The sequence below is a fragment of the Toxorhynchites rutilus genome, chromosome 2 (assembly GCF_029784135.1).
Source record: "Toxorhynchites rutilus septentrionalis strain SRP chromosome 2, ASM2978413v1, whole genome shotgun sequence".
Classification (NCBI taxonomy): Eukaryota; Metazoa; Arthropoda; class Insecta; order Diptera; family Culicidae; genus Toxorhynchites; species Toxorhynchites rutilus.
The window spans coordinates 224,176,402-224,198,699 of record NC_073745.1 but is presented as its reverse complement, the minus strand read 5'-3'; the positions used below and the strand labels follow the sequence as shown (position 1 = coordinate 224,198,699).

The 22,298-nt window shown below is 39.3% G+C and overlaps 1 protein-coding gene across 1 annotated transcript; it reads left to right on the top strand.

Annotated features, from left to right (window-relative positions):
• The first annotated feature begins 4,219 nt into the window (after positions 1-4,219).
• LOC129765089 (F-box only protein 28) lies at positions 4,220-5,924 on the top strand. The gene is made up of 2 exons (XM_055764945.1): positions 4,220-4,463; positions 4,520-5,924. The coding sequence occupies exons 1-2, from the start codon at positions 4,350-4,352 to the stop codon at positions 5,594-5,596; spliced, it is 1,191 nt and encodes a 396-aa protein (XP_055620920.1). The 5' UTR covers positions 4,220-4,349; the 3' UTR covers positions 5,597-5,924.
• Positions 5,925-22,298: the final 16,374 nt, after the last annotated feature.

The following is a 22,298-nucleotide window of genomic DNA, read 5'->3' as shown; positions in this document are numbered from 1 at the left end:
ACTAGAAGACAGTCTAAAATATTGTTTGTAAAAATCACGCATACTAAATTCATTATTCATATACGCAATAGAATATACTCTTTGCTCCTTTCAGTAAGCTACTGACATCTTAAAACAAACAAAACAAAAAATGAACATGGGAATTAGCTGACACAGTCCCTATGTAGAGCGATGAAATACATCTTCTTAAATGGCACTAACGTTCCTAGAGGAACTTCGCCGTCTCTACGTAGTATTACTTACGTCATTTTTATTAGTACTAAGTTAAGATTTCTATGCCAAATAACACGCCTTGAATGTATTCTGAGTGGCAACTCTAGAATACGCGTGACCACAGTGCAAGTCGGAGGAAATTTCTTTGACGAAAAATTTCCCGACCAGAATGGGAATCGAACCCGAACCACCGGCATGTTAAGTGTGACGTTAACCACTCGGCCTCGGGAGCATACTTGAATACATATGACTCATTTTTTTTTGACGTAGGACTACGTCTTTCATTTCTATACCGGGGTGTAAAATCAAAGTTTCGAAAATGAAAGCGTTACGCCGGAGACCGAGATTTTGAGCGTTAATAGCTCCTAAACACCTGAACGAAATGGTATGATAAACACTTCATTCGAAAGATAAAATGTCTACGCGTTCTATACTTGTTACTTTTTGATCCAAAAACTTGTTTCAATAGTCTTAAAATTGCTTTCAAAACAGGCTATTGAAGTCACCAATCGGTATATAAGCGAGCGCCACTCGGAAATCCACTCAGTTCTAATTCAACAGCGATTGGAGCATGTTATCGCTGTTGTGGTGAAGCTCTACGTTTATCATGAAAGCGCGGATGAACGGTGTCACCAAGAGCCTGTTTGTGCGCCCTAGGCCAGAAAGGAATCCACCAGGAGGAGAGTGATGCCACAAACGGTTCCCCGGGAAGACATCGCTACACACACATACACGCGCGGAATTCTTTCCGTTTGGATGCCATTCAGCATCGAGAAAGTTCCGGAAAGATCTAATCATTTCTGGAAAATAATCTGCCAGTTCCTCTGGGAATTTAAAAATACATTCATGTGAAAGAGTTTATTTTAATGTTTTCTAACCATATAACACAGCGATCAAATACATTTGATTTTGTAATTTTTCAACCAAGTGTAATTAGCAGGAAAGCTTCTGAAGATTATTCTTCCCCATCAGTAGGATATTTCCGTATCCAATATTGTATGCGTACGCAATCGATTATTGCTCAGTCGCCGAAAGTTTCGAGCTCAGAGAGTTCATTCCCCTCTAGTTTGCCTTCCAAATTGCCATCGTAAACCACACCTTCTCTCGATTCAATCACACACAAAAAGCATACTTAAGCGATATTCTGGTGGTAGGACACATTTTTCGTGAGGACATCGACAAGACAACATCGTTGCCTAACGTGCTGTAGGAGGTGGACGGCGAAGGATCGACACATACACGCGCAGAATTCTTTCCGTTTGGATGCCATTCAGCATCAAGAAAGTTCCGGAAAGATCTAATCATTGCTGAAAAATAATCTGCCAGTTCCTCTGGGAATTTAAAAATACATTCATGTGAAAGAGTTTATTTGAATGTTTCCTATCCATGTAACACTGTGACCAAATATGTTTCAATCAAGTGCTATTAACAGATGGTTATCGAATTAGCATTAACCACTGGTGGGCTTCCAGTATCGAGGAAAATGTGGAAATATCTAATCGTTACTGAAAATAATCTGCCAGTTCCTCTGGGAATTTAAAAATACATTCATGTGAAAGAGTATATTTGAATTTTTTCTATCCATGTAACACTGTGACCAAATATGTTTCAATCAAGTGCTATTAACAGGTGGTTATCGAATTAGTATTAACCACTGGTGGGCTTCCAGTATCGAGAAAATGTGGAAATATCTAATCTTTACTGAAAATAATCTGCCAGTTCCTGTGGGAATTTAAAAATAAATTCATGTGAAAGAGTTTATTTGAATGTTTTCTATCCATGTAACACTGTGACCAAATATGTTTCAATCAAGTGCTATTAACAGATGGTTATCGAGTTAGCATTAACCACTGGTGGGCTTCCAGTATCGAGAAAATGTGGAAATATCTAATCGTTACTGAAAATAATCTGCCAGTTCCTCTGGGAATTTAAAATTACATTCATGTGAAAGAGATTATTTGAATGTTTTCTATCCATGTAACACTGTGACCAAATACATTAGGTTTTGTGATTTTTCAATCAATCGCAATCAACAGGATAGCTTCTGAAGATTATTCTTCCCCATCAGTAGGATATTTCCGTATCCAATATTGGATGCATAAAACCTTGTGCCTCCAACGTAACGCTCTCGTTTTCGAAGTTCTCCAAATATTCATTCATTCAGAATGAATTCAGATTCAACTTCATACAAATGATCTCTAAATCAACGATAGTCCTACGTCACCCTTGCGGTTATACCATAGATATAACCCACTCCCTGTTTTTTCAAATATCGCACAAAAAAATTTTTGGTGCATATTTTTTGTGCGATCGCCCATAAAAAAATCCTATAAAAAAACGGCACAAAAACAAGTTTTACTGTATATTTTTTTTGAAAGAGTTTATCGTTTCCACGGTGAATCAACATTTTGCTATACAGTAATTTACATTGAATGCAACATTTTGCTAACAGGACTGACCTGTATTGCGACACGTTTAATTGGACATTTTTTCCTCTAATTGGACGTTTTTGGAAACAAACTGTACAAACTGTTATGTAGAAATTTGTGTTTCATTTGTACGGCAGGGTGTTCTTATCCAGGATGAGTGTCTGCTGCTGCCGGAAGTAAGAGAAGAAGGAGAAATCTTTTAACAAACTGCTGTACACCGGCTCCATCCTTCTGCCACTTCCTTTTGCGTCAACACTTACCGCAGGAGTCACTTTTTGGATAATCGCTTCCATCTCCAACAAACCAGTCTCCCCTGCATCTATAATACAAAATTTTAAAATAATATTATAAAGATAATAATAAACTTACCTTTCGGCCATATTGCGAAATGTTTACTAATGTTCACTTTCGGGCATGAATGCCAGGTGCACAGATTGATCCATGTTGCCCTATTTTTGTTCAAGGTATTTCAGGCAAAAAAAATATTGATTAATTTTGTTGGGGTTTTTTTTTTTGTCCCATTTATTTATTTCAGGCTCATTGGCATTTTAGCTGTAACAGAGCCGAATTTTAATCGTGTACATGTCACATATTCATCATATCTATAATTAGCACATTATCCAGTTGCCATTTTTCGGCGTTAGAGTATTCCCTTCTATACCATTCCATATGGTACACACATTTACACAGTAGCAGCCATTTAGGCGTAAGAGTTTTCTATCTGTTCTTCCATTATCCAGTTAGACCGGACAGCGGAGACAGTTGATTGATCATTGTTGAGTTATTTTTAGAACAGCAGCCCGATGTGTCTTGCAGAGCAGAGCAGTTGTATGGATGAATCGATCATATTTCGACCGTGGATCGATCTCCATCGCTGATGATTGTTGCGTGGACGTAGTTATTCTGTAACAACACAAAGATGGTCAATGAGGGCCCTGAGTTTCGAACTCACGATCGATCGCTTACTAAGTGAACGCGCAACCAATGTGGCTACGGAGGCCTCCTTTTTTGTTGGGGTTGATGAAATGAAAAGAAGGACCAACTCGGCTGAACAATTTAAATAGAAATTAAATTAAACATATTTTCACTGATCTGAAAATGAATGAATAAAAAATACAATAAAAAGATCTGGCATCTCTTTCGGCAGTTTTTTTTTTGCCACTTGCCCCATTTGCCACTTTGTTTGCCACTCTCCAATTATCAACAATGCGAAACATCAAAAATACAAAAAATTTGATTGATATATTTAACGTACGTCAGTACATTGTTCGACGAATTGGTCTAAAAAAATTTAAGTAAACAAATACTAAATACTTGCTTGTCGTGTTTTGCGTCGAAAATATTTGATCAGAACACGTTGATCAAATTTTATCTGTCAAGAACAGTCAAATATTTGGCATCGGTCAAACAGTGTATGAGCACCCTTAGAACTTCGGAAGAATAGGAATAATCCAAAAACATCAAACATTAATTTCAACAAAACCCCAAATGTAGCTCAATTTTCCTACCTTTGTGACAGTGTAATAATCTTAGTGTATCCGATGTCCAGTCTACCTATTATTATTGTGTTGAGTTGTTGATGTCAATTTTCTGTCTCACTGCGACTTTGAGTTTTGTTTTTTTTCTCGTGTTTTACTCATCGGCTCGCCTATCTGGTAAAAATAATAATTACTTTTCGTCGCAAAGAGTTCCACACAATTCCAAATAATGGCCAACGATGAAGAAGCTCAACCATGTACAAATATATTAGATTTGCCGGATTGTATGATCGAACAAGTTTTCGAATATCTGACCTACGATGAAATTGCGAAGAAGCGGATTGTGAGTCACAATTTTTTTTTCTTCATTATTTGAATAATTTATTTTTATTTTGCTAGGTCTGCAAAACAATTGATCGAGTTTGTCAATCATTGTTGAATAGAGGTTTTATGAAAATGATTAAGAGGCATAATGCAAACCTTAAAGCAATCAAATCACAACTCCCAAGACGGGAGTCTGAGCGCAGGAATCATCCTCTAGCAAAACATTCAGACATATTAACCTGCATCGAAACAAGGATCTCAATGCTCTCGATGACATACTCAAAGTATATCGATAAAGATTTGTGCTGTTTTATTCCCGGGAAAGTAATCGATGAGGTGTTCAACATTTTGAAGCTGATTGAAAGTACCAATAAGCCGCTCAGGGCGCACGAAGTGTTGCAGGAACTGAGAGACATATCCTCGATGGCAATTGAACATTTCGATGAAAACATTGCTCACAGACTGAAACGGATCATGGGAGTTCATCATTCGAGCGGAGGCCATTTGCCGTTTCCATCACCTGGTTTTATCCAGAACGAAGTTGTTCTGCCATGCGATGTTAATGGGGAGAAGCTGATCTTGCCAACGCTAACACCGATTTCTCCCCACAAATCTCCATCTCAGCAGCTGTATTGCCACCAAAGCACTTCGGCATGTAACGCGAGCCGAATCAATAATGCATCAATCGCTCAGATCACTTACAAATCGCGCCAAATGAGACTCAACATCACCAAAATTGTAAGCGCTATGCAGAGCTACAAGAAACACATCAAGAAAATGCGCTCCCAGATAATGCGCAACAGCAGTGAAATAAAGGATCTCCGCCGGCGACTCGAAGAGTCGGAAACCAAAAATCGCGAACTGATAGCGAACATCAACCAGCTCAGCTTCGGTGGTCCATCAACCTCGGACCTGGCTTCCGCATCCACTGCGGAACCGCCGATTTCAACGCGATCAATAATCGTAAAGCCTACGCCTACGCGGAACATTAAGCCACGCTCCGCCGCTATAATACTCAAACGAGTTCTCGTCGAAACCGAGAGCCTTGGCGTTTCTGCATCCGCTGCTATGTTGCCATCTGCATCGTCTCAAATGGACTCGGACGAACATCTGCCGAGTAAAGCTAAAAAATCAAAGTCTCTCCTGGATTAACTGTATACGGTTTAAGGTAGCGAAAATAATTTTTTTTTGCTGGGAAGTAACGAAAAGTATACCGCGATTAAAGTCGACATTAATTGAGTTAAGACAGAGATAGAACCTAATTAGTTATTAGCGAACCCCTTAAATAAGTATATCCATTTCACGGAATTATTACTAAATGTGAAACATTTTTACATAAACGCAATGAATGTCTCGTGCTAACTGCATACTATTAATTGCACTAATATGTATAAGGCGTTGTAGTTTTTAACTAATTCATTGCGTTGAGTGTAGAAACTACGCAAATCTCATATGTGAAATATATTTGGAGAAATCTCGATATTGTTGTTTCTACGTTGAAGTCCGATGATCATTAACCTTCCTATACGCGTGTATACTTCTGACAGACCGAGCATCAATGAGGTGGCTGAATTTAATGAGTATAAGAACTGAATGAAGTTAAAGAAAAAATATTTTCTAAAGCTTTTTCACCCAATTATATCTTTTTCTTTGAATAAATACCAATAACGCCTAAAGATACACAATAGCAATCAGCCCTATTCTGTATTCCGACGGATTTACATTTCGTTCGAGTTTTAATTTCGCATTCCCTATGTCGAACGTTTTGCCCATTCAATGTTCGAAGAGAAACAGATCGAACCAAATGCAAAAACAACTCGAACGGGTTACAGAATGGAATTTTATCAAGTCGTTCTAAATATTTCGACTCGATCGAAATACATAATCGGGGTTAATATCACAGAGACGCACACAGTTCAAAGTACAAAGATTACGATTTTTCGCGCGAGAATAGGAGTGTTAAACAACATTTTCTACAATCAATTACTCTTGTATTGTTGGTAGGAGATTATGGTATTTCCCCTCGAGCAGATTCATGATTGCCTGGAAATATATGTTGTGATGTGAGATGAGTTGTATCAGTCATGTTCTAAAGCCTGCAGTTCATTACACCACCCTCTCGGGTAGCCTAAATTACATTGAGGTCATTTGGTCGATGAAGTCAAAACGCCTTCATCTTAGAGGGATTAGTTGCGTGTACTTGAGCTTGGGTAGAGTGTACAATTCGTAGTTGCTCTCCGTGATTGACCTGAACCAGCGAAATTCCACAAAGAACACACCGAATAACGCTCGGGAATGGCAAATCATTCTCATTGTGCAAGTTTCGGTTAATCGAACTTTAAATGGTCAATAACGACACCGGCCACGTCCTTACAGTCACCAGGGGAAGGGAAGGAATGTTAGTATGATATTCGCCGCTCGAAGGCCAGAAGGATCGCCTCTATAGGGTGGTTCCCTAGCGTTTATCATGGGAAGGATAATTGTTAGTTGGGAGGGGTAAGAATCAGGATTCACTGAGGTAAGTGATGTGATTATGTAAACGAGAACTATCGACAGCTCGACAAAACGAAAGAGGGATTACTTGCGTGTACTAGTCAAATACTCATATGAGATAATCTTTGTGAGGGTCCCCTCACATTAACCTGACAATGAGACTTCGAATTCTTTGACAGGCAACAATCTTCTTCCAACGCAAAACTTCTCACTGGGAAGCGTTATGGTTAAGTACGTTCTTCTGGAAAATCTCACTGATGTCGCAAAAGTACACTTGTTAGACCAGCGGTGCTCAACATTTTTTTCATAGGAGCCACAAACACATGTTAGTCATGGTGTCGCGGGCTGCAAAAAAAAGGAGGGTAATGTCCATAACACGACAGCATTGTTAGAACAACGAAATTATTGCCGGCGAACGTTTCGCGAAGCAGTTTGAGTAGATTGTCAAATTAATTCTAAACACTAACATCTACTGTCGATTGCTCGCTGTCTACAGCACTGAAACTGAAATACTAATCTTATATATATATATATATATATATATATATATATATATATATATATATATATATATATATATATATATATATATATATATATATATATATATATAAGTAGTTTTCTAGTATCTCTTAGCAAAATTACATCTCCAACATAGAAAGAAACATCTCTGAAGACGCAGAACGGCAATAGAAAATTACGAATCTATTGTGTGGTTGCGGCGAAAGCGAATGAAATAGCATCGAAAAAAATTTTTCGTTTTCCCATTCATGAACGGTGCTCCCTTTGAACCATCCAACATTGTGGTGCCAGGCGAATCGTCTTGATTTACTGCCAGCGAAATCGGTGAACCATCAACATTCTTCTTCTTAAATGGCACTAACGTTCCTAGGGGAACTTCGCCGTCTCAACGTAGTATTACTTGCGTCATTTTAGTAATTAGTTTAGATTTCTATGCCGAAACACGCCTTGAATGCATTCTGAGTGGCATTCTTCGTTTGAATTTTAAACGAAGAGCTTGAGCATTCTGAGCTCATTCTTTCTTCTATTCGTTATGATACCTACTTGTGGACCTCATCCACTCACAACTGTACGTGCGGCGGTCAACTTCGATACACTGAAGAAATTCGTGACTCCAAAAAGTTGGACGCTACGCACTTCGCGCTCGGAATAGAAAAACTCGTGTCACGCTTTGAAAAATGCCTCAAACGTTACGGCGGTTATGTAGAAAATAGAAAATAACACGTAGATTACGAAAATCACCTTGTTTTATGTTCTAACTTTATTTTTCTGCGATTTCTGAGGCACTGAAACTAATTTTTGCTGCGAACGGATTTCAACGATTTACATACCAATCGAATCGGAAATTTTCTAAGATTTGTTTGATATGCTACGCATTACAATCCCATAGTCTGTATACGGCTTAAATTAATGAAAGGTGGAAGCGCTCCCATTTCCCCATACATTTGCGTGCTTTCCCGAACAGAACTGTCAATAACGGGCAACTTATGCAGCCGCTAGAATAGAAACAACGAAGGGGGATAGCGAAAAGAGAATATTTGCGAAGTAAACTCCACTCCTGCATAGTAAGTTAGCTATCGCTAGCGTTTAAGTATTGCATCTCCTCTGAGGAAAATTCTCAGAATCTTTCTGTGCCCGAAACAACAAAGGTCGCTTGTTCTGCTAATTTTGTGTTTAATGTTTCCCCTCGAGCTGTGAATATTTCACTTGAAGTTCATCTGGCATTGCAATTAACACAACCATCCGAGCCATGGCAAAGCAGGCGAAAAAAGAGAAGAGTACAAATGATTATAGGTCGCTTCTAGCCATCACTGTTTGGCTTCGTGTGTGTTGCTTGTTTTCGTAGCGCTCCTAGCTTTGTTGACGGTTTTGACCGAGAGTCGAGAAACGATTTTTCATAAACGGTCATTCTCGCGATGTTTCATTTTTATCGCTGCAACTGTGTGCATCTGTTAGACGCGTGTTTGATGCTTGCTGAATGACAAATTGCGACATATGACCAATTAGTGTATTGTTTTCGCAAAGGCAAGAAAGAATCGTTGCTACCTACTCGAAATGATTCTACAAAACCACGCAAGCCATTAAACCTTTTCAGGGTCCCCGGAATTTCTTACTAAAAAGTTATTTAGGAAATTTCGACGTATTCGCAAATGATATCCGAAATGATAAACCATTAAATTTCAAAAAAAAAAATTTTCTCTCCATAACATAGATCTACGGACAGAGACGAATACCTCAAAATAAAGATGGCTCAAATCGGACGATTGCTTCTTCGGGTTTCGCGCTTAGGAACACATTTGGCCTTACATTTTGACGTAGAACTACGTCTTTCATTAAGGGTGCCAAATCAGAAACAGGACACGTTTTTATGAAATAAAGTTAACGTTGATAACCATTTTTGCCACGAACGGATTTTGGCGATTTACATACCAAACAAATCGGAAATTCCCAAAGATTTGTTTGATATGCTATACATTATAATTCCATAGTCTGTATATGGTTTAAATTAATGAAAATTGGAAGCATTCTCATTTCCTCACACATTTGTTCTGTCCATTTGTATGCTTTCCCGATCAGAGCTGTCAATAACGAGCAACTTATCGACGAGCAACGAAGGGGAAATCGTAAGATGTAAAGTCTCCGTGAACAAAGGAAAAGAAGAAGAACGCAGAGGAATATTTGCCTAAAGTATAAACAGTGGATCTCGCTAAGGCAAACTTTCATTCTTCGGGGGAAATCGACTGAACAACATCAATGCTGGGCGAGCTGGACGGAGAGAAATCGAATGTCTTTCTCAAGGCAGTTGGGGTGGAGGAGTAATGTTATGGATAAAGTAAAGTTTTCCAAGGGCCTTTTTGAAGATTACAGATGAATGAACTGAAGAAGTTTAAAGTATCAGCAAGAAAGGAACACAAACTTTCAGTATCGTTCTAGATACGAAACAATGAACATCGCTTGTTCTTCCTTATTTTGCGCCATCACATGTCTTCGTTTCGGACTGAGTTGTGGACGCGACCAAATTACTCAGTCGCTGATGTCTCTGGCATTGCAATCATTGCATCAAACTGACTCCATTGCATTAAAGTTCTGAGCTACATAATTGTGTGGGTAATCATCAAGCTAGGCTATCGTCAGCTCACCAAGAAAATAAATGTTCTGGAATTTTGTATGTGATTTGGTTTTGCTTGCCAGTAGCAAAATTTTTTCCACTAAGGATGACAGCTGCGCTTATCTCCAGCGTGTATTGTTCTGCGAACACAAGAATAAATCATCAAACAATAGCGTCAAATGATTCTACAATAAAAAAAACTAAAAATAAAAATAAAAATTTTTCGTAGCATTATAAAATAATCATTCAGCTCGCGCAGTCCGAAGACAACGGTCGCAAATTTGTTCGCGTCTATTATAGAGTGGAGATTATACCGTTATCAGTTCGTGGCTGGTGAAGTTATTTCGCCCTAACGGAGTTCTCTTTATTGCGCGAGTGAGGAGAGCAGCAATCACTACCAGCGTGAGGAAGAAGTCCTCCACGGCGGACGCGGTGCGTGTACCGTATCATCGCTGTGTGTGCTTTAGCATCGTCATCGATTCCATCATCGTGTTGTGGTGCGATATACCGTTGCATCTGTGCCGAGCGATTGCCACGCGGTTCGATTGGAACACCGTTTCATTTCATTCGCATTGGTGTGCGATTTAGGTATAATATATATTAGGTTTAGAAATACAAAAAAAATAAAAATTATATTATTTTATATCTGCCGTAATGGCAGAAGGTCATGTTGACATGGAGATTGAAACTACTGTTTCCTCCTCACTAGCTACAACGGGGGCTGGGAAGTCGCTTAAACGCGTTCCCCTCTCAGAAGATGTCTCTTCAGAGAAAGAGGTAATCTACCTTAACAAGCCCCCCTCAAGAAAATTGGCAAACTTTTCCTCTTCGCACCCTCAATCTCCCGCTCCCGCTTCCGCTCTACTACCGAACTTGCCTCCCAGCCCTACTGATCCCGCTCCCGTTCAACAATCGACCTCGTCCTCCCCCTCAGTTGTTTCCTCTCCTCGTGTCAAGGTCTATCCAGACGATGCACTTGGAGCTGGTCCATGGGTTGTTTTTTTCCGGCCTAAACCAAAAGGAAAGTCAATTAATGTCATTCAGGTTTCGAAAGATCTGGCAAGATTATATTCCTCCGTGGTCGAAATCTCTAAGGTTAGACCGAACAAACTGCGTGTTGTCGTGAGTGATCGGAAACACGCGAATGCAATTGTGATCGACGAAAGATTCTCCCTAGAGTATCGCGTCTACGTGCCCTCCCATGACGTAGAAATCTCGGGGGTGGTAACTGAAACTGGTCTGACGTGCGAAATTATAAAAGAAGGAGTTGGTAAATTTAAAAGACTCCCGTTGGTGGGTGTTAAAATTTTGGACAGCCGCCAACTAGGAAAAGTATCCCAAGAAGAGGGAAAAACTAAATTCACGCCGTCAGACTCGTTTCGAGTAACTTTTGCTGGTTCCGCTCTACCTGACTACGTCATGGTGGGCAAATTGAGATTGCCTGTGCGACTCTTCGTGCCAAAGCCCATGACTTGCCAAAAATGCAAGTCAGTTGGTCACACTTCAGATTATTGTGCCAACAAGGAGCGCTGTGCCACTTGCGGAGAGCAACATGAGGGGAAATCCTGCAGTGCGACTGAGCATAAATGTCCATATTGCGGGGGATCCCCACACGAGCTCTCAGTTTGTGAAACTTACAAGAGTCGCTGGGAGAAACAGAAGCGCTCTTTGAAGGAACGCTCGAAACGCACTTTTGCGGATATTTTAAAGGGCGCTTCGCCACTGGCCCAACAACAACAACCAATCAACACACAAAATGTCTTCGCCACGTTGCCCGTTGACGAAATAGAAGCGGACACAGCTAACGGGGGCACACCGTTCATTTTCCAAGGGAATCCCCGGCGCAAAAATGTGACCACTCCCAAAGTTCAAGGACAAGCCCCTCCGGTGATACCCCCTGTTAGCATGCCTAAAAAATCGAGTGCAGCGGACAAGCAAAATCAGGTTCCTCCTGGTTTCCTTGGGAATAATTCACCTTCGAATGGCCCAGCACTCGAGGGGACATCAAAAACCCCAACTGTCCCTGTTTTTCCGTCCAGTTCAACTTCCCAATCGGGATTTATAAAGTTGTCTGACCTTTTGGACCAAATCTTCAAGTGTTTTAATGTTTCCGACTCCATCAGAACCATTGTCATTTCAATGCTTCCAGTATTAAAGACAATTCTGCAACAATTGATGCAAACATGGCCCCTCCTTGCAATGATTATCTCTCTTGATGTCTAATTTAAATAGAGAGGTCGGAGATATCACTGTTTTACAGTGGAATTGTCGTAGTCTTATCCCTAAATTGGATACATTCAAATTTTTAATTCATAAGTTCAATTGTGATGTTTTTGCTCTGTCCGAAACTTGGCTTTCTTCGCGAGATGATCTCTCTTTCCACGATTTTAATATTATACGCTTGGACCGTGATGACAGATACGGAGGGGTGCTATTGGGGATCAATAAGTGCCACTCATTTTTTCGAATTGACCTTCCACCTATTGGAGGGATCGAAGCTGTTGCTTGTCATGCAAACATCAGAGGCGAAGACCTCTGTATTGTCAGCTTGTATTGGCCTCCGAGAGCTGTGGTTAGCCGCAAACAACTTGATGACATGTTCTCACTCCTTCCTGAGCCACGATTGATCTTGGGAGACTTCAACTCTCACGGAACTGCCTGGGGGGAACAGTACGACGACAATCGTTCATTGTTGATATATGACCTTTGTAACAGCTTCAATATGACCGTTTTGAACACTGGGGAAACAACACGTGTACCTAAACCTCCTGCTAACCCAAGTGCTCTTGACCTCTCGCTTTGCTCGAATTCACTATCGTTAGATTGCAAGTGGAATGTAATCCAGGACCCCAACGGCAGTGACCACTTGCCAATCAAAATTTCCATCACCATTGGGTCGAATTCTTCTGAATCTATAAACATGACATATGACCTCACAAGACACATTGACTGGAAAAAATATGCGGACGCGATTGCTCTAGCCATCAATTCCAGAGATGATTTGCCTCCATTGGAGGAGTATAACTTCCTTTCTCGTTTGATAGATGAAAGCGCGGTTCGCGCTCAAACGAAACCCATCCCAGGCTCCACTTTTCGTCAAAGGCATCCCAATCCATGGTGGGATAGCCAATGTTCCAAGCTTTATCAGGATAAATCGAACGCATTTAAAGCTTTTCGGAAACGTGGAACCATTGAGAATTTTCAAACGTATTTGGACCTTTAAAATCAATTTAAAAACTTGATCAAAGGGAAAAAACGTGCTTATTGGCGAAATTTCGTGGGAGGTTTGTCACGAGAAACGTCAATGAAAAAATTATGGAAAGTGGCTCGAAACATGAGAAATCGCTCTTCAACGAATGAAAGCGAAGAATATTCACATCGATGGATTTTTAATTTTGCACGGAAGGTTTGTCCCGTTTGCAAAAAATTGTTCGAGATATACCACAAGATAGGTGCGATCTTGATTCCGAGTTTTCGATGGTAGAATTCTCTCTTGCTCTCCTTTCTTGTAACAATTCGGCTCCAGGAACGGATAGAATTAAGTTCAAGTTGTTAAAAAACCTCCCTGATGTGGCGAAACATCGCTTGTTGAATTTATTCAATCGGTTTCTGGAGCATAATATTGTTCCAGATGATTGGAGACAAGTGCGAATTATAGCTATTCAAAAACCCGGAAAACCCGCGTCCGACTTCAATTCGTACCGCTCAATAGCAATGCTGTCTTGTATACGGAAATTGTTGGAGAAAATTATCTTGTTTCGCCTTGATCGATGGGTTGAAACGAATGGCCTACTCTCAGATACACAATATGGGTTCCGCAGGGGCAAGGGGACGAATGATTGTCTTGCGTTGCTTTCTTCAGAAATTCAAATGGCTTACGCCGAAAAAAAACAAATGGCTTCAGTATTCTTGGACATAAAGGGGGCCTTTGATTCTGTTTCAATAGAGGTTTTGTCAGACAAATTACACTCTCGGGGTCTACCGCCTCTGTTGAATAATATGTTATATAACTTGCTTTGTGAGAAACAGTTGAATTTTTCTCACGGGGATTCGACAGTAAATCGGGTCTCCTACATGGGCCTCCCCCAGGGCTCATGTTTAGGTCCCCTTTTGTACAACTTCTATGTAAGCGACATCGACAATTGTCTTACACAAAATTGCAGCCTAAGACAACTTGCAGATGACGGAGTGGTGTCTGTCGTAGGATCAAACGAATCCGACCTGCAAGGACCCTTACAAGATACTTTGAACAATTTTTCAACCTGGGCCATTGGGCTAGGGATCGAATTCTCCACGGAGAAAACAGAGATGGTGGTTTTTTCTAGGAAGCATAAACCAGCAAAACCAAAGCTTCAACTTTTGGGTAAACCGATCACTCATGCTATGTCATTCAAGTATCTTGGGGTCTGGTTCGACTCCAAATGTACTTGGGGGGCCCATATTAGGTATCTGAGTAAAAAATGCCAACAAAGAATAAACTTTCTCCGTACAATTACCGGCACCTGGTGGGGAGCCCATCCCGAAGATCTTATAATGTTGTATCGAACAACTATTCTCTCAGTGATGGAGTATGGCAGTTTCTGTTTTCAATCAGCTGCCAAAACACACCTCATTAAACTCGAGCGAATTCAGTATCTTTGTCTCCGTATTGCGTTGGGATGTATGCCCTCAACGCATACCATGAGTCTCGAGGTTTTGGCAGGCCTACTCCCACTAAAAGATCGCTTCAAATTATTATCTCTTCGGTTCTTCATCCGGTGTAAGGTCATGAACCCATTGGTGATCGGAAATTTTGAGCAGCTGATCGAGCTAAATTTTCACTCCGGATTCATGAGTACATATCATGAATTCATCTCCATGCAGGTTGATCCTTCTTCGTATATTCCCAACCGTGTTTGTTTCCCTGACTACATCAATTCCTCTGTGCATTTTGATCTGTCCATGAAGCAAGATATCCATGGATATTCAGATTACCAACGATCGAGGATCGCTCCAACGGTCTTCGATGAAAAATATAGGGGTATCAATTGTGATAATATGTACTTTACTGATGGGTCCACTATAAATGAGTCCACAGGATTTGGAGTGTTCAACGAAATTTTTAGCACTTCCCACAGTCTTCAGAATCCTTGCTCTGTGTATATTGCTGAATTGGCAGCAATACATTGGGCGCTGGACAGCGTCGCCTGACGACCTGTTGAACACTATTACATTGTAACGGATAGTCTTAGCTCTGTCGAAGCTATCCGTTCAGTGAGGCCGGAAAAGCACTCGCCGTACTTCCTTGAGAGAATACGAGAAAATTTGAGTGCTTTAACCAGACGCTGTTATGTCATTACCTTTGTCTGGGTCCCTTCACATTGCTCAATTCCGGGTAATGAGAGGGCTGACTCATTGGCAAAGGTAGGTGCAATTGAAGGCGATATTTATCAGCGTCAAATCGCTTTCAATGAATTTTATTCTTTAGTCCGTAAAAATACCATCGCTAACTGGCAACGTAAGTGGAACGAAGATGAATTGGGTCGGTGGCTTCACTCGATTATCCCTAAGGTTAGCCTCAAACCATGGTTCAAAAGTCTGGACTTAAGTCGGGACTTTATTCGCACCTTCTCTCGACTCATGTCCAATCACTGTTCGTTAGACGCGCTACTCTTTCGTTTTAATCTTGCCGATGGCAATATCTGTGCTTGTGGCCAAGGTTACCACGACATCGAACACGTTGTTTGGTCGTGCGAGGAGTATCTTGTTGCCAGATCGAATTTAGAAAACTCTCTTCGGGCTAGAGGAAGGCAGCCCAATGTGCCGGTGAGAGATGTGTTGGCTCGGTTAGACCTTGATTACATGTCCCAAATATATGTCTTCTTAAAAGTTATCGATCTTCGTGTGTGATTGTCCTTATATCCTTATATTCTCCTTTTCCTTTTCCTTCGCGAGAAATCAAATCCCTTCTTACTAACAATAGAATAAGGTGAAATGTAAATACATGTTAGATATAAGATAGGCTTAAGAATTGAGTATGATGAATGTGAGTGCGAATGTGAGTGTAAACATTGTCAACATATCCTTATATCCCATCCTTTTCCTGAAACAAAATGTCACCCTTCTAAACTCGAGCAAGCCACGAGTAATCGGTTCTCTACACCATTAACATTAGAATTAATAAAAAATGTTTATATATACTTGTAACTATACAGATAGGAGTTTGGCTCCTTTAAACTTATGTAAATGAGCCTGTAAAAATAAACGATTAAATAAAAAAAAAAATATATAAAATAATATCTACAGTTATAAACAAGCGACTTGAATTAAACTACAGCGTAGTTCAACGTCAACAATACGGTCGTGTCTTGAACAAAACCTCCTATTTTTATTTTTATAGATATACTAGCTAACCCGGCAAACTTCGTCCCGCCCATTTACTTGATTAATTCTCGAGTAATGCAGAAATTTGTGTTTTATTTGTATGGCAGCCACCCCTAAGAGAGGGGGGAGGGGTATCTAACCACCATAGAAACATTCATTGCACCCTTAAGTTTCCATATGCCTAATTTGGTTTAATTTGCTTGATTAATTCTCGGGTAATGCAAAAATTTGTGTTTCATTTGTACGGCAGCCCCCTCTAAGAGAGGGGGAAGGAGTATCTTAACACCATAGAAACATTTATTGCATCCAAAAACCTCCATATGTCAAATTTGGTTTCATTTGCTTGATTAATTCTCGAGTAATGCAGAAATTTGTGTTTCATTTGTATGGCAGCCCCCCCGTTGAGTGGGGGAAGGACTGTCTAACCATCATAGAAACATTTATTGCACCCTAAAACTTTCACATGCCAACTTTGGTTTCGTTTGCTTGGTTAATTTCCGAGTAATGCAGAAATTTGTGTTTCATTTGTATAGCAGCCCCCCCTTAGAGAGGGGGGAGGGGTCTCAAAATATCACGGAAACCTTCCCCGGCCCCAAAAACCCCTACATACCAATTTTCATGTCGATCGGTTCAGTAGTTTCCGAGTCTATAAGAATCAGACAGACAGACAGACATCACTCCATTTTTATATATATAGATATAGATTTTCAACGGTTGTTCGGTAGATGACATATCGGTGTACACGTTGAGCCCAGAATTCTTTTTGCTGCGCTTTTCATTCAGTACGCATCTAGAGTATCTGCACAATATCAGTGTCGGTGCTCGCTCTTGAAGATATTTATTGTATAAAAAAAAGTTGATGGGTCTGAGTCTCGGAACACGGATGAGATCTTGACATAGGACTGTGGTTGTGTGTAGTAATTGCTTTTGAATTGTGTTTTTTATTGTTTAAAATCAAACAGAAGCCTTGAAAAAAAAAACTTTTCCTGTATGAACTTGTATCCTTTATACGGGTTAGATGAGATAATGTGGTAGAATACGGAACCATATTCTGTTCAAAAATGTACACGAAAATACCACTAAAGGCATTACTACCCTTTCCTTCTGTTTATTCGATTATGCAGAAGAAGACAAGGAGTCATCGTTTATCATTTTTGACACTCCTATACTCGCGTGAAAAACCGTAACTCGTGTACTCACAGACTGTGTGCGTCTCTGTAATATTGCTATTGTGTATTTTTAGGCGTTAATGGTAAAGCGGGCTTCTAAGGAAGACATCGCGACTACTCTAAACTGATATGCGTGAGTATGTATACACTTTCGTACCTCTAAATCAGCATCCAGTTAAATTCTTCAATTGCATTTTTTACATTACCAAACAACATGCTCGACATCATGATATCCTGGACCAACATCACATAAATTGTTAATAGCAAGGCCTACACGATAAAAACGTGAATTGAGCACGAATTGGTTCTACAACAGACAATACAACAACTGATAAATGACCATTACCGTAAATGGACAATAATTCATAATACGCATCGATTAACATTGTGAACTAACACCCGAATGCAGGCAAACAAATTGCTCGTAGCGTCAGAGAGAAAAGCGAGTGGTTAGTGCAATCGAAAAAAACATACCCATTTCAATCGTTTAACCCTCTACAGCCCAAGCCCGCCTTTAGACGGGCTTCGCGGATTCTCTTTCCAAATTATTCAGACATTATTGTCAATGTTCACCTCCACTTGAACGTCTTCAGAATATTTTCATCTATCACACATTGTTTTTATGCTGGCAGCTTTCTGCTGGGGGTATTTTATGTTGAAAGTCGGAAATTCGAGATAAACGTGGAGTAGGTTTTTTTTAGATAAATAAAAAACTCGGGCGGTAGAGGGTTAATTGTTTAACTTTTTTACTATACTTTATATTCATGTTACAAGCAGAAAATTGCTGGATAATTTTCCTGTCTAATGGCATATAACACAAGATATGTCGGGTTTGAAAGCTCTTAATGAATCGTTACATTTTTCGTAGAGTTACTCCCCTATATAGAATTCAAAGACATAGTCCTATGTCAAATCGACTAGAAAGTAGTGAGAAATCATAGAACATCTGAAACCAAACCATGTTCTTTTTTATTTCCATTTTACGTTCCCAGTGATCAACGTTTTTCTAACGAACATGATTCAACGTGTTGGAGAAGTTAGACTGGACAAAATGACCAGAACGTGACGGAATAGCTCCTGTATTCCTGGAGAACCTGGCTGAGGAACCAACCCTTCTCTTACATTGGATCTTCAACATGTCACTATTTCCAGAAATAGGAAACAATATTTGTTTGTAATTATCTTAAAATCAGGCACTTAATTCGACCTACAAAATCTTTATCTACAATGAACGACCTGAACACTTTCAATCCGGGATGCAATAAATCACGCACATAGGAAACCCCTATGTGCTTGATTTATTGCGTCCCTTCAGCCAACAATCTTAAAGCGGATCGCACACTGGAGCAATAAGCAACTAGCAACTATCAACATGCAATAAGCAATATTATCGCCAATGGGCTTTTTAATTTAATTTTTGTTGACCACGCACACCGACGCAATACGATACCGCTATCGCCTTTGTAGAGCAATACATATCGCTGTAGGGTTCATTATTATATAGATACTTTTATTTCTTTCAATCTTGATATATGCGCTTATTCACACCTGCGAGTGTTGATCCTTGGTTAAACGCGAGATGAAGAATAGAAGGTGGGAAGATTCACGGGTTTTGGTATAAGACAAGACGTGACAACTGGCTTCTTAAGGCTGATTTAGACGATGCCAGTCAGCGCTCTAGTTGAAGTATCCAGTGAACAGAGAACAGACACTCTGTTCAAGTTAGAGGCCAATTACCTGTTCGATACTGGTACAAGTATCTTGAACAGAGTGTCTGTTCTCTGTTCACTGGATACTTCAACTAGAGCGCTGACTGGCATCGTCTAAATCAGCCTTTACTCTTCTTTCTGCATTTTCGTCGACCAAGTGCTAGATAACAGGGAAGCGAGATGTGAAGGTTGCCAAATGTTATAAAATTTCGGAAGATTATTTTCCCATGAAAAACATTTGTTCTTCGTATCATGTATTTTCTGTGCTGCACCATTTTTTTGTATTCATTTTTCAACCGAATATCACATATTTTAAACAATAAGTATTCTCCTGTTTTTTGGTAAGCAAAAAAAATTAAACGTGAAGAGATAAAGAAAACTAAAAAACGTAGATTTGATAGTAGGAATTAATTTCAAAGTTAATTTTATTTATCAAGAGATTATGGGCCTTACCGTTTACACTTCACGATGAAAACGAAATGAACGACACGCCATTCAATTTCGTTTTACGAGAGAAAATGTTGGATTTTCAGGTAGAATGAACACTTTTCAAATATAAATTATGAATGAAAATTAACTTCTCCGTATCAAATTAGTGTTCAATGTGAATGGAAAACCTTGCTTTCCTCATTTGGTAAAATAATCTCGTGCAAAAATTGTATCTGAAGATAATTTTATATTATAATGATAAGTTTTAGTGAGAATATCGGAGTGTATAGAAAATAGATCAAGTTAGGGTAAGAAAAACGTACTTCAAGTGAATAAATCCGGACCGAGTAGTAAGACTTAAAAACTAATTTCGTATCCAGATATACTCTTCATTTCGTTTTCACCGTGGAGTGTATACGGGAATAAGGCCTTATAATTCAACTTTGATATCGTTCAAACACTAACAGTACTGAAATATTGATAAAATAATACATTCCCAGATTATAACATAGCGTTTATTCAGTTTTTTTTGTAGGTATGTGTGGTTTATTCAGGTTCCAACATGATTTTAAATACTTTTTCTGCTGTCTTGGTTGTTATTTGTTATTTGATCTTAATTTTATTGCTAACTGCTTTACGGTTGGGAAATAATTGAATGCTCTTCTCTGGTAGGCCGCTTCTATTATGCTATGCTAGATGGCAAGAGAATCCCGAGAAGGTGTATGGTGGAAATTCTGATGCAATGTTTCCTTCTCTTCGGAAACTGAACACCGGACGTAATAGAAACGAAAATATACAAAGAATCCGTTATAGAAATTATCGCTAAACTGAAATGTGAATGTAACTATTATTCAATTTCGAATATAGTTGGCAATACTGTGAAAATCTTGGAAATCCCATTTTTGTATATATATATATATCTTTGTCAATTGTTTTCCTCATCAGCCAATCAGAAGCCGAGTTGCAAGTGGTCCGAGTTTGACAGAAAAAGTGATCCGGAATCGGCCCCCTATTGTCATGTCTCGTCTTAGGTTTTGGTTGTGTTGAACTAACACAGCCAGGAAGATAGGAAGTTCACATACCAGGCATACCAGTCAGTTACTCAAATGGTACAAAATTGAATGTGTCAACGAATAACGTTGAAAGAGGATATACAGAAGCTAATTACAGATTTCCAAATCATATTTTTCGCATTATGAAATAAAAGTCACAGGAGGGTTGTGTCCGAGACACGACCGCATAGTTGACGTAGGATTCCGTTAGGCTATCTGTTTCATGCTGATTTTGGATGTTTGAAGAATCACATCGTTAAACTCTTTCATAATGATTTGGTGGCCCTGAAAAAGGCTGTTTTGTGTGGTTGTTGGGTATTGTTTGTTCACTACATCAGTGTTTACAACCGATTGATGAAAGAAGAATGGTAACTGGTTATTAGATGGTGCGTATCAAACCGCCCTATGTTACCCCAAGATGAGATGCCTTCTTTGGTATGTATGGTTGAAATAAAGAAAACAAAAACTCACTAATGTTATATTAGATAATTATCAATATCGAACACAATTATCAATTTTTCTTATGAGTAAAAACATGTTACTTTATTATAGAGAAAACATATTTGAAATGGAAAAGGTTATTTTCCACTAACATTTTGCGCTAACCGGGCAGTGGCCACCAATTTTTTAATGTTTTTGGTTGTTTTGTGTATTGGAAAAAATTTGTTTTGTGTATTTTAGCATCTAAACATGTCATTGTATTAGGGTTTGCGTTGATTACATGCCTAGTTCTCACGGCCCGTTAAAGAGTTAAAGCTCCAAATTAACAATCAATAATCGAAACGAACGAATAATTTCCGTCGATTAATCGATCCAAACCCAGAGCAAAAAAAGTACGGCTGCTGTAGTTTTATCCTGAAATTCAATCATTATCTTTGACGCTCCCTTAAACTCGTAAACCAAACTCAATGGCGTCAACGTGATATGGTGTTAGGAGTTCTCCGTAGCCTAATTGGTTGCGTGTCCGCTACTAAGCGAACGATCATGAGCTAATAACTCAGGGTCCATCAACTTGACCATCTTTGTGTGTTATTCTAGCTACTATGTCCACGCAACAATCATCATGTGAGGGTAATCCCAGTCCCTTACCGCTCACATTTTTGGTCAGCTGCATCGGTAATTAGCACTATTAATAACGCAAACCTATTCACGATGATGACGATTAGGTATCGACATCTAGATACGGCATTAGTTTGTATGAGGCAAACTATTCTCTATCATACTAGTCGGCCCGAATCAGTTTATATTTGCTAAAATTTGTATGACATTTTTTTCTTGGCATATTTTTTTCTACTTAAAGTACGTTGTCATGACCCTAATTTGAATTATTTTCTATAGACGTTCAGATATTCTCAAAAAAACTTGTCATTATAATATAAAATTATCTCAAAACATATTTTTTATGACGTTTTTTCACCACTTGCAGGCAATGGTGATTTTCACTTACATAGAGTACTAATTTGATTAAGGAAAAATCATGTTCATTCATAATTTTCATTTCAAAAGTGT